The 16839-nt window shown below is 41.1% G+C and overlaps 1 protein-coding gene across 5 annotated transcripts in view; it reads right to left on the reverse strand.

The window, feature by feature from the left end:
• The window catches only part of KCNIP4 (potassium voltage-gated channel interacting protein 4), an 889621-nt gene that overhangs the window by 168582 nt on the left and 704200 nt on the right, over positions 1–16839 (reverse strand). The window contains exon 1 of one of the 5 annotated variants that reach the window (XM_040965951.1): positions 11473–11707. The exons of the other annotated variants lie outside the window; for them this stretch is intronic. Within the exon in view, the coding sequence (XP_040821885.1) occupies positions 11473–11584 (112 nt within the window). The 5' untranslated portion in view covers positions 11585–11707. Of the gene's footprint in view, positions 1–11472; positions 11708–16839 lie in introns of those variants that run through there. 5 annotated transcript variants of the gene reach the window in all.

Below are 16839 nucleotides of genomic sequence, written 5' to 3' on the forward strand. Positions count from 1 at the left end.
AGCCCATTTCTGGAATATAAGTATTTAAATATTTATGAGAATTATCCAACCTAATGTTAAGACATCAATATTCTATATTGAATTTAAAACTATATATAATTTTACAATATGTATAACATTAAGTTTCAAGATAAAAATCTACATATAAAAACAAATTAACATGGAAGTTAATAAGTAAAATTTTGATGGTAAATATGTAAAAATTTTATCAACAGTTATTCTTTGAATAGTGCCACTATGGATATTTTCTTCTTTTACATGCATAAATTTTTCTTAATCACTGTTTACTGCTTTTGTAATGATGCAACATACGTTTTTCCAGAATGCTTTGCTTTCCAAAGATATTCATATCATGTGTTAAAAAATAGACAGTGATTTATGAATATGTATATATATTGAAGGTCTTACAAACACCTTTGTAAAACAATTCAACATACAAAAGCCATTCAAACTGGAGGGACCCCTGTACATCTGGCTGCAGAAGGAGCTGTCTGTGGTTGTTACAGCCCTGAGGGAGGCGACACCAGTGCTTAGTTTGTAGATACAAAGGATGCTGTCAATCATTTTTACAAGAGAATAGCCCCCACAACAAGGAGTTATCCAGCTCCAAATTTCAGCAATGCCAAGGTTGAGAAGACCTGACCTCAAAAAAAAAAAAGTTAAGGATTGCTTTGATTTAAGGTTATTATGGAAGCTCTGAGAAGTTTAATATCAGAACTTCTGAATAAACCCTCCTATCCATTATGAACCCATCCATTCATAAGTCACAAAGAATGGAGATAAGTGCTCTGCTTGAAGTTCAGTGAAAGAGAAAGTCAGCAGTTTAATGCAGTTTGAAGTGCTAAGATAGAAAGCTTTGGGATACCAGAAATGGGTATTTTAATCAAACTATATAGTTTAAGGGCAGTTTTCTAGAATAGATTGCTCCTAAGTGGAGCTTAAATGATAAGAAAGAGCTAATTGGGTGAGAATGAGAGGGAAATGTGCTCTGGAAGGAGCTGCTTTCACGGAAGGATGGAGATGAAGCAGAAAGCATCAGGGAGTGTCTAGGACGCATAAGAAGGTTGATAGCATTGATACAGACACTCAGGGCCTCTGTCTACAGGAGGAAGTCAGGAAATGTTTTCCAGAGTAAGCAGACTGTGGACTAACAGTTAAAGCTTGAAGGGATATGTCTAGAAACATGAGAAGGTAAGGGCATGAAGTAAGAAAAGATTACACATGAGAATATGGCAGCTGGCAGACACTCTGAGCTCATGCTATGTTGGTAGAGTCTTGCTGGAAGGTAAAGCTTGGGAAGAAACAGGTTAAAGTGACTACAGCCAAGACTGGACAGGGCGGCTGTGCTTAGGACCTCGGTAAGAGGCTAGTAAGGAAAGACAGGTTTCATTTATGCAGCATTGAAGAAGAAGAAACTTAGCAGGAGTTCGGCCACTGTTTTAAAAGCTTTCCTGTCAACGCATGAAGGTAGAATGGAAGTGGAATATGGTGGTAATGGGCTTGGGATGCTACAAGCATATTGGTAATACATCAAAGATGTAATAGAAACCCATAGCTAAGTTCGTGTGAGTTTCCATCCTATGTTCTACATAGATCTAGAAGTATGGCAATGTGAGGAAAATTCACACCAAACTAAGGTATGAAGTATTCCTTTCTCTCTAGGCAGGGACAAGATGAATCAACATGGATTAAACTACCGGAGCAGCAAAACATGGATCTTTATGAGAATTAAGTATGTTTGCTGTACAACATAGGCCTACCTTAACTCAGATCACAGGACAGAATCACGGTCAGTAAAATACAGAGAACTGCCCACCGACTCACAGATCAAGGAACACGTTCCTACCAACTACTGCTATTTAGCTTTCATTTTCAAGAGAATTCAGACACACAGTGATTTTACTTTTAAAAATCATTTGATTACACAATATATTTGTCCTGAACCACAAAGATTCATTAGAATGATCAGTTTCATTTGAGGAGTTGAAATGTGCCTGTAACAAATTTACTAAGTAACGGTTTTAAAACTCAGTAAAAAAAACCAAACAAATAAAAAACATATAATGAAATCTAAAGCTGAAATCAGTAAGATCAGCAACACATAAATAATATTCATGACAAAATCATGTATATTGCTTAATTTACAAGACTAGGGAAAGACGTTTCATTGCACAAACGCTAATGCAAGCCATTGTGATCTTAACAAATAGTTTCACCAAGACAAAAGTTAAGACTACTCCTCAATCCCTTTGGTAAGACTGAGGGCTCCGAAATCTCGGTAAGTTTCCAAAGTATAACTCATCAATATGAAGCCGCTTATCCATTGGTTCTTCTATGACCAGCTTTAGAACAATGGTGGAAAATTACAGCAAGAACTCAAATCTGCTCTGGTGCTTAGTTAGCTTGCTTTCAGCTAAATAGTGCTTTACTTTAAAATTTAAAAATATATAAAAAAATATTACTAGGGGTCTTTACAAAACATGAAGATTGGGGTTCAAATGTAAGAATCACTTAGTGAAGCTTTAATGGAACATGACCAGTCATTTTTGTGTTCTCTATTTCTGGTTTTGTGCAACAAGAGCTGAAACGAGGGGCTGGTGGCTGATTCTACTGGCAAATCCTCTACCTCCAAGTGCATATGCTCCAAGAATCATCCCATATGGGTGCTGCTTTTGTCCCGGCTGCTCCACTTGTCATCCAGCTTCCTGCACATGGCCTGGGAAAGCTGTGGAGGATGGCCCAATGCCTTGGAAACCTGCACCCATGTGGGAGACCCAGAAGATGCCCCTGGTTCCTGGCTCTGGACCAACTCAGCTCCAGTCGTTGCAGTCATTTGGGAAGTGAACCAGTGGAAGGAAGATCTTTCTCTCTATTCAAACAAACAAATAAATTAAGCAAACAAATAAATCAATAATAAAAAAAATAGTTGAAGTATAGTGAGAGTCCACATGACTCACCGAGTCGAGCATACTGAATGTGGTAAAAGTAGCTGCTACTAGACTAGAACAAAACTGAGCAGATGTTAAGGAACTAAGCATTGGACACATGGCAGATACAATGTGCCTGCCCTTTCAGATGATTGCCTGAGTGCTTCTCAAAGTGTGTCTCCTGGAACAGAAGCAGCAAGCTCATGCATGAATCAATGAATTGTAAATGCTCAGAATCTCAGCCCCGTACTTTTGAAGCAAAAGTTCTGAAGGTGGGGCTCAGCAGTCTGTGTTGTAACAGGTCATATAGTTGGTTCTGATGTTTAATAATGTTTAACTGGCCCAATTCAAGGAAGCTGAACTTTCATCCCAACATAACTATAAGAAAGATGTTTATTATTTTCAGTTGCAAGTCAGCCATAACTGGATATTCCACTTAGATTTCTGTATCTCCTACAAGAAAATTGAAAAGTTGGAGTTTTTACTCATCTTGCAAAAAGTCTGAAAGAATAAGGAACTTGGTTGAAATTTCTGAATTAAAGCCAAATTCTGTTATAGCCACTAACCCACATCTTGCTCAATCCTTTCCTTATCATGTGTGGAAATGAGGAAAGCAGTCATTCATCCACAAGTTGCCAATCTGGTTTATTAGCTAGATGTCAGTGCTATTGAAATCAGCTAAGACCAACCCGTTCCTGGGAAATACAGCCAAATGAGATCACTTTGCAACCAGATCTTAACAGAGCAAGAACTTGAACTGGAAACCACAAACGTGACCACATATTCCCCTACCCCATCTACTGCCAGCGGCAACTTGTTTCTTTTCCCATGAAAGCTTCAGTGTCCTGCTAGTCTTCTCAATTTGCAGATAAGACTAGGATACTCAGTCCAAAAAAAATAAAGTCTGGTTTCCTTTCTGACAGCATTCAGTCCAGATCAATGCTCCACTTCCACAAGTCCTCTCCAAGAGACCTAACGCATGCTCATCTCCTGCAAGGTAACCTCTTCCAACATGCATGCTGACATGTTCTGCATTTCCTGCTGGATGTATCCTGTCTTGCAAAAAATAATGAATTCAAACTGTTTAACAACTGTTGTCTTCTTGATTAGTTTGAACCAAAGGGCATTGAGCAGTGTATCTCCTCTCCCCTTGATTCTCATCTCCAGGTAAGTTTACAGCTCTCTTCCCCATGATAGGGCACAAAAACAATTTTTCAGAGTAGGCAAAATTTAACAATAATAGTCCTCAAATGAGGCAGTACCAAGCACCTTGCCTGACCCAGAGCAATCATGTGGCCTTTTAAATGGATTAGTGGACTGTTTGCTGTTAACCTTATTACTGAGAACTATCTCAGAAACTTTATTTTAAAAATGTAGTCCAAGGGCTGGCCCTTGGCACAGTGGTTCAGAGACAATTTGCGATGCTGCATTCTACTGGGAGTGCCTGCTTCCATTACTCAATTCAGTCCCAATTCCCTCTTCTCACTAATGCAGACCCTCAGAGGCAGCAGCTGATGGCGCAAGTCAGCGGTCTCCTTTCCACCCATCTGGGAAACTCAGATCGAGTTTCTTGCTCCTGGCTTACATAGAGAGACAGAGAGAGCGTGTGTCCTTCACTCTGGACCTCTCAAATACAATAGAATAATTTTTATAAAATATATACAGTGCTAACTCCCCTTTTGCCTCCAGGCTCTTCCTAATCAGAGTATTTTTATTCCTCAACTCTTGTATGGTCTTTGTGTAGCATTCCTGTAACTCTTTTGACTAGATGGAAGGGCTCCCATTGGGTTTTCTAAAGGCCCATGACCTTTCATTGCGTTTCTTTTATTTCTTTATTTTCATTTTTGATGACATGCTCATGAGCTCTTGATATCTAACCAACACAAAAATGTTTTTGTTCCGTGATTGATTGATTGATTTGGAAGGCAGATTAACAGGGAGAGACTGTGGAGGAAAAACAAAAAGAGAAGAAATAGAGAGAATCCTTCATCCAGTCTTCACACCTATATGATCCAAAGAGCTGATGCTAGATCAGGCTGAAGTCAGCAGTCAGAAACTCTATCCTAGCCTCTCCCATGGATTTCAGGACCCCGGCATTTGGATCATCTTCTACACACAAGGAGGAAGCTGAGTCAAAACTGGAGCTGCCAGGACTTGAACTAGCACTCTGATGTCAGATGCTGTTGTTGCAAGTGGCAGCTTAACTGTGCCACAACTTGGCTTCCTCAACTTGTTAAAAATAGTGAAGCACCCTTGTACCTTTCACACCCTTCCACAAGGAGGCATATGTACACGTTTCAGTTATACATTTAAAGCTGTTTTGCTTTTCATTTATGAAATTGAACTGGCTTATTTTTTCAGCTAAACCAAAGCCCACTTGAACTGGGTTTTTATAGCTCACAGCTGGGTGTTTCAGTTGAGCTGGTTTTCCAGAGTTCTAATTAATGGTAGCTCCAGATGCTATTGTCATGTGCCTATCTGTATCTTGCAGGAGGGTTTTAATATGGAATCTCACTGACAGAAAAAAAAAATAATAAAAATCTTAAGTCATCAGGAGATTTCAGGCTGCCATGGAAACTTGAAAGCGACACTAAAGGACTTCAATTATGGCATAAGTAGAAGCCTACTGGCAAAGTTACTGTATGAAAGTAAGTGATGCTGGCCGTAACTTTTAATATGTTCTTTATAGCAAGGACCATGGTAAAGAATAAACATAATTATACAGGCAAGAGGAGGAATACAACTATGTCCACTCCTTTTAAATGTTTTGTGTTTAAAGAATTTGGCCTGTATGTCACATCCTCGTGTGTGAATATAGCACCAACTTAGAGTGCCTTACATATCATAGAAGGGCTCCTCAAATGTTTAAGGGAAATTACAAGTTTACTTTGGTGCAAAAAAATCTTTGTAATCCAGGCACAAAAGGAATATCCAAAAAGTTCATGAAAAACTGATATTATGAAAAACTATGCATGGATTTAAAAGAAAATTACAACAAAATGAGCTCATTTTAATTCCAACTTTCTATGAAATGTTGAAACACTTCATACTCACATTCGCACCTTTCCTGCATATTAGCTTGATCAATCTCTCCCCTCTGTAACAGGCCACTCAGGTCAGCTTCAACGTGGGATCATCTCTGATCAATTCTTTTTGTTTTTCGTGGACTAATTACTGCACATAATTTGTGGACTTCCCTAAATAATGATTTTTGAACCATGACATATTACATTTATTTCTTTTCTCCTCCTTGTATTAATGAGAGTTCCTGAAGAACAGAAACTATTTCTAATTCATGTTAAAATCCTTTGGGCTCACAGAGTGCCTGACATATTGCAGACAATCACAAATCTCTCTTACATGACTAAAAGCAATGCCAAAATGGTGATAATTGTTGAAGGTGAATGATAGAACATGGCAGTTCAAGGCAACATGTTCTCTATTATCTTACATGTAGACTGTTCCAAAATAAGATACTCAGAATAATAAGACCTTGGAAAACATTAGCTATCCCAATTGGAATATCAGCATTCCAACCATAAATCTAGCTTTGTTAAAATCAATAGCTACAAACACTGTGTACCCCACATATCATTCTTTCCTAATAAGAATGACATTAAAAGCCAATTATTTATCTTAAATGGTCTCAGAATACCTGGATATGATATTAAATGAGAATTTCTTGATAAACTGAAAATTGCCAATTGACCTTAAACATTTTATTTAGAGGAAATTACACAGAAGTTTTTACCGCTACTGTTTTACTCTATCCCCCATCTGGATTGCTGCAGAAGCATCATTAGTATGTCTGCTTCTCTTCTCTGGTCTCCAGGTTCATCTTCACATGCTCTCTGGTTGTCTCACCTCAAACATCTCTATGCCCTATGTGTTCCTCCAAGATACATACTTTGCATTAACGGCTCTTCACTAGTCAGGAAATAAGTGTGCACTGAGTGAGTAAGTGTGCACCAAGAAGCCTCTCCAGTCCACAACTCTCATTTGTATGTTCCAAAAGCACCACGCTGCAAATCACACCTGATTCACGGATCATATCCAGGCACACTGTGCAAAGGCTCGCCTCAAGGCTTACAGACACAGGTCCAGGTCTTTTCTCAGCCTGAAATAATCTTCCCCCATCCCCAACCTAGAAAATACCCCAGCTTCAATGCCCTGAACTGTTCCTTTTCTACAAAGCCTTTGCAGATCCCATGCCAGAGGCAATTCGCACTGCACATTCATTTAATCAATTTATCCTCATCTACGGACTGTTGCTTGAGCCTCAGCCTACATTTCTTTGAATCTTTCTTAGAAATTAGCCACCTTTGTGGAATGTTACCTTCCAGGAGGATTTCTGTTCATCCTTTCTCCTCCGCACTCCCTCTGTCTCAATCCACACGTAACAGAAGGCACACACATGGAGGATTTAACATTACATATATTGCCTGCTCAACTTGGAAGCGATGTGATTGTTCTTGTGGGGATTCTTTCTCATCTCCTCATTAATGTGTGAAACATCAATCATTGTAATAAAATCTCATTACCCAATTTAATCCTCTTTACAGATTGCTTTTGCTTCCTAAAACATGGATTTCAATTGAAGGAGATTTTACAAAATAGGAAAATAGGATAAGTTCAAATTGGAAATTAATTTATGTAGAAGAATTGTTTCTTTTTTCCCTTTTTGATCCATGGCTAATTCTCTCCAGCATCAAAGATGATAACAACAAGGTAGTACTTCTGCCTTGTAGCATTAATAGACTCTACTCATAAGGACTCAGACATTTTCTAAGGTGGTTGAGATCCCAAGCCATGATGGAGGAAGCAGTGTATTATGGCACAACTGAAGTATCCCCGCTGGGAGAACATAGAAGCTCAATGAGGCCTACATGAAGTTCATGCTTCTACTCTTGGGCCTCAACTACAGTTTTCAACCAGAAGAATGACTCATTCTGTGACTTATGCCAGACTCTATTCATCATGTGGTACAATCTTAGTGAAGTGTTTAGAAATCAAGACTGTGAGAAACTTTGTCACCCTTTATTTTTTCTTTCTTACCTGGAAAGAATGAAGCTTAAAATGATGACTTAGACTTCAGATACTTTTTTCCCCCCTATTCCTACTTGGCTGGCCATCAGAGAGCTTATGTTTTGCTTCTATTTAGGATAAGAAAACACAGGCAGGAGGCTTGGCCAGCATCCGAATGGTCTTTTGGGGTCTCACTCTTGGGAGTCTCCCCAGCTTGGCATTCACCATTATCTGTGTTCAATGTTCAGAGAAGAATTTAGAAGGCAAGCTACCCCCAGAAACTAACTGGCTTATTTTGTGTCATCCTACTTCTAATATATGATAATGGTCAGTGGTCTAAATTTGTTTATCTCCCATGCTTGATTCCCAAATGATTTGGGATCAAAAACTTCGTAGAAATGAGGTGGATATTGTGTAATACTATCTCTTATGAATGCATTTCACAAAATGTTAGTAGTCACAAGTAATGTTGAGGAATTCAGAACATTTCCCATGTATGTTTTCCTTTATTCCACTTCCAATATTAGGAGACAAGTGTAAATGAAAAGTGGTTGATGATGTGCCAGTAAAAACCCTGTATAGCATTCAGTTATCTTTGATTTTGGCCCCAATCTTGTTAGTTTTGTCTTATGACCAATCAATTAACTTTACCGAGCAAATTTTAACCTATGCAAAATGTGAAAATTGGACTTGACTAGAGTTTACTAAATTTGCATTTCAAAACAAAAAAGACTGATCTGCAATGGGTGTTGTAGTGCAATAAGTTAAGCCAAGCCATGACTCCGAAAGGCCCTGGCCTACACTGATCGAGACCTCCCTACTCTGCTTTCAATCCAGTGTGCCTTGGAAAGCAGCAGAATATAGCCCCATGTTTTGGGGTCTGTGTCACTTAAATGGGAAACTGAACTGAGTTCTAGGGTTCTGGTGTCAGCCTGGCACAATCCCAGTTGAAGTGAACATCTGTGAAATGAAGCAGTAATGGGAAGTCATGCACACTCTCTCATTCTCCCTCTTTCTCTCTCCTTGCCTTCCTCCCTTCCTTTTTCCCTCCCTCCCTCTCTTTGCTATTTTCTTCTCCTATAACTCTCTTTCAAATAAATATATCCCTTACCTCATACATGGTGGTAATCTGCATCCTTGTGTTTTAGCACAATCTGATCTGTGAAAGTTCCTAGATCTGTTGAAATTTCATTTACTATCTATAAATATGTAGGCATATCTGTATGTGAATAAACAGAAAATAGATATGGGTGCAGAGATGGGTATGATTTAGGTATGCATCCCAAAGAAGATGTTACAGACCAACTTAACTTTTGTGATTGCAGTTGGTTTGGAGGAGTTAGATTTGCAATTCTTCTTTTCATATTACTGGAACTGAAATTAGAGTTTTCAATGTGAAAACCTCTAGGTTTTAGTGACACAAGATGAAGCTTAAGGAATAAAAATCCATTCATATCAGGGGTCCTAAGTTTGAGACTAGTTTTCTTTCAGAGTTTCTGTTTAAAATCATTTTATTCATGTAAAGACAACAGATTTTATGTTTCCCACAGGTAATGTATTCATAGGTATACTTCTCAGAACACATCCTTACTGTCTTACTGCCCTGCTCTCCAGGGCCACTAACCCTCTTCATTGGTTTTTGCAGACATCAATTTAATCCATTCTGTACTCACAGGCTTTCTTCACCACTAGCCGTAATACTCAACAAGTAACAAGTCGGGGACTTCTAACTTTGCACTTATGCCTCATCAGTGCTGGCAAGAAAGTGACTGTGCTGTTTCTGAGAGCTGAGAAAGTGATCTTCTCAAAGACCTCCCTGCTGATTCTCATCTAGACCTTAGCACGAAAACTAAGCCTGTTGGAGCACAGTGCACTCAAGTTGGGGAACTGTGGCTCAGCTGAGACCAAGGAACAAAAATCAACGTGCTGATAAGTTATTCCATCAGAGAAATCGAATTTATCCTGGTTCATATTTTATTAGGACACCAACATTGCTGTGTTTAGGAAGAAATCTTGAGAAAATGCAAGTTTACTGTACAACATTTGGACGAGTTTGGTGATGCGTGGTTTTCCTCCCAGGGGTTAAGTAAAATGACCATGTAACCAAAACATTTCTGAGGTTTTATTTAACTTCATCATGATAATATTCATTATGCCAAATCAGAACTCTTCATACAGTGAGAATACTCGTAAGACATGACAGCATGAGAACTTTATGTTCTTATGCTTTTCTCAACACTTAGAATGAAATACAATGAATGTATTTGCAGAAAAAACCTGTTCTGAGTGCAGACACAACCTCTCTACCAGATACAGTCCAGGATGATGTCATTTAGCCAACAGGTCCTTCCTCCTGTAGTTAGATACAAGACTCATGGCCAAGTTTAAATATGTCCATCTCCCCACACTACATATATACAAGAAATAAATATTTCACTTCAGCAAAAAAAAAAAAACAATCATTTCTTTATCTAAAAGTGATACTAGTTTCTCAGGGACTCCAGTTTTTCTTTGAAGAAAACAGAACTTAGATGCAGAACAGACATCAAATTACTCAGTTTAAATAGTTTAAAAAGATGATTTTAGTAGATTTACTATTTCATGACAACACAGTCAAGCATGCTTTTACACACACATACATATGCGGGCATTTCATGGAAAATGGAATTACAAGCTGTTTATTTGGTGCAATTTTTTTTTTTTTAAATCAATGCATTGAAAGGATCTTCAAAAAGTTCATGGGCCATGTATATTCTAAAAAAACAACTGCGTGCATTTCAAAATATTTTTGCACCAAAATAAACTTTTAATTCTACTTTTCCAGGAAATTTTCAAGTACCTATTCACCTATACATATTCACTTTTACATGCGAATTGCTAGACAAAATTTCATGAACTTATAAAAAATTCTCCAAAGCATAACTGACACTCTATTGACAAGACTGTGTTGGTATCATTGATTCTGTCCTGTGTCTACGGGCACCCAGGAAAGAGGCAAGGCAGCATAGTGGCTCATCAGGAAATACAAAGGAGACACTTTCATAAATTAAGAGTTCAAAGAGCATTTTTACTCAGCACCCGGTAACTCAATTTATACCAGAAGCCATAATCAACAACCGGCTACACCCAGCACCTTCCATCACTAATAAGGCACACACAGTGCTTCCTAATGACATTAAGGCATGGTAACCAACGTGAATTTCACAGCCCTAAACTAACTTGCATTATCACTTGCAGCAGAGGCCTCACTTCCTCCAAAACCTAATTAACCCATAAAACACACACGCACCCCCAAATTGGCTTAGAATCTACAGAGAACCGTACTGTAGCCCTGCACTCCTAATCTCAACTGTCTGTGCAGACAGAAACGAACTGCTCGGTCAGTAGGGTGCTCTATGTCCAGCATGCATATTTCCCAACTTTGGCTTGTAGCATTTAAGCTTTCTCAACTTCTGAAGCTTCTGCCTCTGGTTCTGAAGCAAACCTGACCAAAGGCACGGACTATAAGCGACCACTTTACCTTCCGAAAAATCAATCAGTCCCAGCAAATGAAGCAGCTTCAGAGACGCACATATAATCACAACAATACCCACTGTTTGCAGTCCTTCCGACTCCCACTCGAGAGTCAACATCCTTTTAGCAGGCAGAGCATCCCAGCCTCCGGACCCTTTCGGTGCGGAGGGAGTTAATTAGCGACTCCAGCAACGTCTGGCTGGGAACAAAGACTCGCAAGGGGGGAAAGTGAGCGGCTCCCCCTAGAAGACAAGCGGGTCGGAACAGGCGACCCCCCGCCGCGAGGACAGCCCTGAGCCAAAGTCCAGCTTCTCATTCTGATCCCAGCATTTGCCTGGTGGGGCTCCCCTCAGACCACAGCGCACTGCCAGCCTCTGGGCTCTGCCCTGCTCCGTGGATACTTTGACTTCAGAGCTGAGAAGGGAAACAGCTCTTGAGAACCGGAGACTTTGCAGGGTCGCTGGAGACCAGGGACACTCCCAGGAAACTTGCACGGAGTGCAGAGCGGCGCTCCACGCGCTGAGGACACCAGGCTGAGCCAGGATGTGGGCTAGGTTGGCTGCCTGGGAATCCTGTGCCTGTCCCCTTAGTGCCACAGCAGCTGCTCTCGCCTCTCCTCCTAGAGCCTGCTCCTGGAGCTCAGCTCTTCCAGATGCTGGGCAGGGAGGGGCGCAGTCAATGCTAGCGGCTGACACTTGCAGTACCTTCCAGAAAGCCCCTGGGGAAGCCCATGGGCAGCTTTCCTAGCAAGAAAAGTGTAGGAGTAAGATGACTGTGATGATCAAAATGGAGCCCCAAGCCGCCCCCGCTGCACTGGCTGCTTCTGAGACCGCACTGTCCCAGTGGGGGTAGGATTAGGGAGATTGAGTCCAGTTGACTGTTGAATATATTTGAATATGCAGAAACTGCCACCTGTAGGGTGTGGACCTCTATCAGCCTTGGGCGTCCAGTCTCAGCCACTAGCATGTCAGCTGCCCAGGTTTTCCTAATGAGAAAGACCATCCTTGCTAAAAGCACTCTTCCTGGGCCCTGCCCGGCAGCCTAGTGGCTAAAATCCTCACCTTGTACACCTGAAGATCCCATACGGGCACTGGTTCTAATTCCAGCAGCGCTGCTATCCATCTAGCTCCCTGCTTGAGGCCTTAAAAGCAGTCTAGGACCCAAAACTTTGGGAGCCTGCACTCCATGTGGGAGACCCAGAAGAAGCTCCTGGCCTCTGGGTTCAATTCAGTGCAGCTTCAGCCCTTGCGGTCACTTTGGCGAGTGAATCAGCAGATGAAGATCTTCCTCTCTGTCTCTCTTCTCTGTATATCTGACTTCCCGATAAAAAGGAAATAAATCTTTAAAAATAAAAGCACTGTTCCTGGAGGAGTGGATGTTTGGCTTCGCTGTTAAGATACAGGTTCAGACACCTGTGCCCCAGATGGGTGTGTCTGAATTATAGCTGGATCTAGTTTCCTGCTAAAGCACATGGTGGAATGCAGCAGGCAAGGATGGGTCAAGTTCTCTTGTGGGGGACCTGCACTGAATGTTAGACTCCTGCCTTGGCCTGCCCCAGCTGTGGCTATTGTGAACATTTAGAAAACGAACCAGCTCTCTCTCTCTTTTTCTCTCTCCCCCAACCCCAACCCCACCAACAGCCTACAGAAACCAGTGGGTGATGTTCCAGGTAGAATACCTGGAAGCAGCTCCTGGTTCCTGGGTTCAGCCTGACCTCCATCCTGGCTAATGAGGTCATTTGGGGAGTGAACCAGCAGATGGAAGCTCTCCCCCCCACCTCCATGTATGTAGTTTAAGGATTAGCCTACTATACCATGTCAACAGCCCCATCACCGACTCTTGAACAGATAACTAACTCTGCAAGGAACAGCTGGAGCAGAGGGAGGAAGGTACCGCACGAGTGGTACTGACAGCAGAGGCTGTAGAGGAAGGAACCACGCTTGGCAGTAGATCTTTTTCGTTCCCAGAATCACCTTGTCAGAGTTAAGTTTGAGGTAGATAAGTGCTCAGTCCTCTTTCTGTCCCTTGCATGTATGTGACACTGGGGGGAGGGGGGGAGTGTGCCCCATATTTGGGTCTCAATTTTCCTAGTTTTAAATGGGAATATTTCCTTTCCTTTGGGGCCAGTATTGTGGTGTAATGGATTAAGTCCCTGCTTGCGACACCAGCATCCTATATGGGCACTGATTCAGGTCCTAGATATACCAATTCAAATTGAGTGCCGCTGGTAATGTGCTTGGGAAAGCAGCAGAAGGTGGTCCAATCCTTGGGCCCCTGCACTCATGTAGGAGAAGCAGATAAAGTTCCTGGCTTCTTGCTTCATTGTCGTCATCTGAGGGATGAACCAGCAGACTTGAATTCAACTGCCATTTCCTGCTCACTGCATGGCAATTATGGGATGAGGGTGGAAGCGCAAAGTTCTCTTGCAATAAAGCAACTTTGTTTTTTCCAAGTCCTTCTCCAGGGTCTGCTTTCACTCATGTTCCTGCAAAGACTCCCACCTGCCCATAGGGTTGTGCATGTCTTCCGGACACCAAGAACAAACTTGGATTGCCACGTTGGCCCTTTGCACTTTGAATAATATGTTTATAAGAGGCATCTTTGTATTTATCCACACAATCTCCCACATGTCCACGCAATCTGTTTGCAGTTATGTCAACAAGCCAGTGAGGACAGTAGGCCTTCGTCATTGGATGAAAAATAAACATTTCAACAATTATCTGGTGTTTCCAGCAACGTTGAACTGTGTGGAATCAAAAGCTTAAAAAAACCCCAGAAATTAATTAGGTCAAGTCAAATATAACTGTGTCTCTTAATCCTGCATAATACCACATTGTGGAAAAGAACTGAAGTACAGAGTGTAAATGACATGCCAAAGGTCACACAGCCAGTAAATCCAGAATTCAAACACTTCCTTGTTGGGCTCTGCTTTTACCTATAAATCTCTCATCAGATTTCCACAAAACATTTGTCAACTGGTTTCTTGATACAAGACCAGGCAAAGTATTTAAAAATGGCCACATCTCATTTTCTAGAAATGAAGCCTGCATCATTCTAGAAATTCACATAAAGAACTATGGATGTGATTTTATTGATCGCAGAGAGATTCTTCTTCAGGTCAACATCATTCACAGTTTAAGGACCAACTGAGTCTTAGTGCAGCCCAGCCTTTCTCCACTGGCTTTAGCTACTGTTAGGTCTTGGAGTGCTGAGCTCTTTCGGTTAGCTCTAGCTACATGGTGTGCAGTCCTGAATGATGGTGGAAAATTATTCACACCGCTTCCATTAACAGCATTCTGCCAACCAATAGCCCAAAAGTGTTTCATATGACTTAGCATTTTGGTTCAGCAGAGTAAGGCACTAGCAGCACCAGAATCCCATATTAGGTTGTCAACTTGAGTCCTGATCTCTATATCTTTACAGATCCCTGCTATACTACCTGGGAAAGCAATGATGGGTGGAGGCCCACATACTTGAGTTCTTGCCATCCTGTGGTAGAATCACATGCAATTCCTACTTTCTGGCTTTGGCCTGGCTCAATCTGGCCATTTGGGGAATGAATCATTGGATGCAAGATTTATGCCCCCCTGTGTTTCTTTGTCTTCCTCTCTCTGGACCACTCTGCCCTTTCAGTACAGAAATAAGTGCATCAATAGATAAATCCTGGAAAGTCCAACAAACCAAGAGACACTTGGGTAAAGGAGACCTTGTAGAGCAAATCTGGGGAAAAAAAGAGTTGACTGTCTGTAATTTTAAGTATCTCTAGATTTTGGATCAACCCTCAACCATTTTATTGCAGTAACTAATTACCCAAAGCCTAATTTGTCATATTAAGATTCCTCAGCTTCCTCCTTCATTATGGGTCATCCCCTTCTTTACATTATAATGAGTGCCCAGCAAATACCTTCCACATCAAAGAAACCGTGGAATACACTAACATTTCCTACACATTGACTCTAAATGAGGCATCATACTATGCCTTACATATGTGTAAATTAGCTTGATATTACCCCAAAATCCAAGTTTGGTAGTAGCACTATTTCCAAGAAGAAAAATCATTACGCATTTGAATTAAATTATTTTTGTAAATTCTTTTTCAATATGGAGAAAAGTCAGGATTAATAGCTTAATTATTCCTAAAATCACAAGAGCCAAAATTCATGGAAATGTTATATATATTTTTTGCAATATTATAAAATTTTATAGATATTAACTACACAAAGCATTTCAACTTTAGTATATGTGTTGCCGAAACAAGCACAACACACAAATCATTTCATAATTTCTTGGACATTAAATAATTTCAAGAAGATTCTGGCTTTAGAAGATTAATTTGCTGGATATCTCACAGTTAGCAGATGCTATTGCTGAAATTTGAATGTAGGTATCCTGGTTATTGGACCCTGCACACTTCACCAAGTTCCACTCTGCTTTCATCTTCTCTGAACCATGCTTTGGTCATGGACTGTGAATGGACGATATTGACAATGGGTGGGAAGTGAAACCTCACTTCCAGGAGATATGCCAAAGCTAATTGACCAGTCTGACAATGAGAGTCGGTGACAAGATTTTCCATTTTCCCCCTCACCATTAAATCCTATCAAATGAAATGATGTCTCTAAATCCTGACAGTGACTATTTGCTTCCCTTTTACTTGAAGCATGTTTCAGATTTCAGGTGGTTTGCTCTGATCAACTAATGCTATTTTAAAGTGTGACATCTGCCCTAGCTGTTCAACTACCAACTGGTATATCTGCAAGCCTCCTTGGAATGCAATGGTTAGAGTCTTACCTCTCCTGCCTACTGCTTTCTACAGACACACATTCAGTGAGCGAACATTTGGTGAGGGTGACAGCTCTTGTAGTGGGGTACCCCTCATCCAGGTGGAAGAGCTGTGCTGTATTCATGGCTTTGCCCTGGTCCAGCACAGGTCATGATGCCCGTGGGAGATGAGCCGGTGAGGCGTTCAACTTTGGGGTTGAGCAGGGGAGGGGAGTCCTCTGAAAGGGTCCACGGAGGAGCATCCTGATCTGGTCAGCCCAGGAGTCCTCTTGGAAGCAGCTTTCCCTGGATTGCAAAGGCACACACACACACACACACACACACACACACACACACAGAGAGTTGTTGAAAGAGAGCTTTTTCACATTAAGACTTGATGGCATAAGTAGCAAGGACAGGATTTGTGGATTTGTGTGTGTATGTGTGTGTGTGAGAGAGAGAGACTTTTATTAATTCTTATTTTAAGACTTTCTCGTAGGGCCCGGCGTGATAGCATAGTGGTTAAAGACCTGACCTTGCAAGCCTGGGATCCCTTATAGGCATCAGTTCTAATCCTGGCAGCCCCGCTTCCCATCCAGCTCCCTGCTTACAG

This window comes from Ochotona curzoniae, unplaced genomic scaffold (genome assembly GCF_017591425.1).
Source record: "Ochotona curzoniae isolate NIBS_2020 unplaced genomic scaffold, NIBS_Ocur_1.0 scaffold_4505, whole genome shotgun sequence".
Taxonomy (NCBI): Eukaryota; Metazoa; Chordata; class Mammalia; order Lagomorpha; family Ochotonidae; genus Ochotona; species Ochotona curzoniae.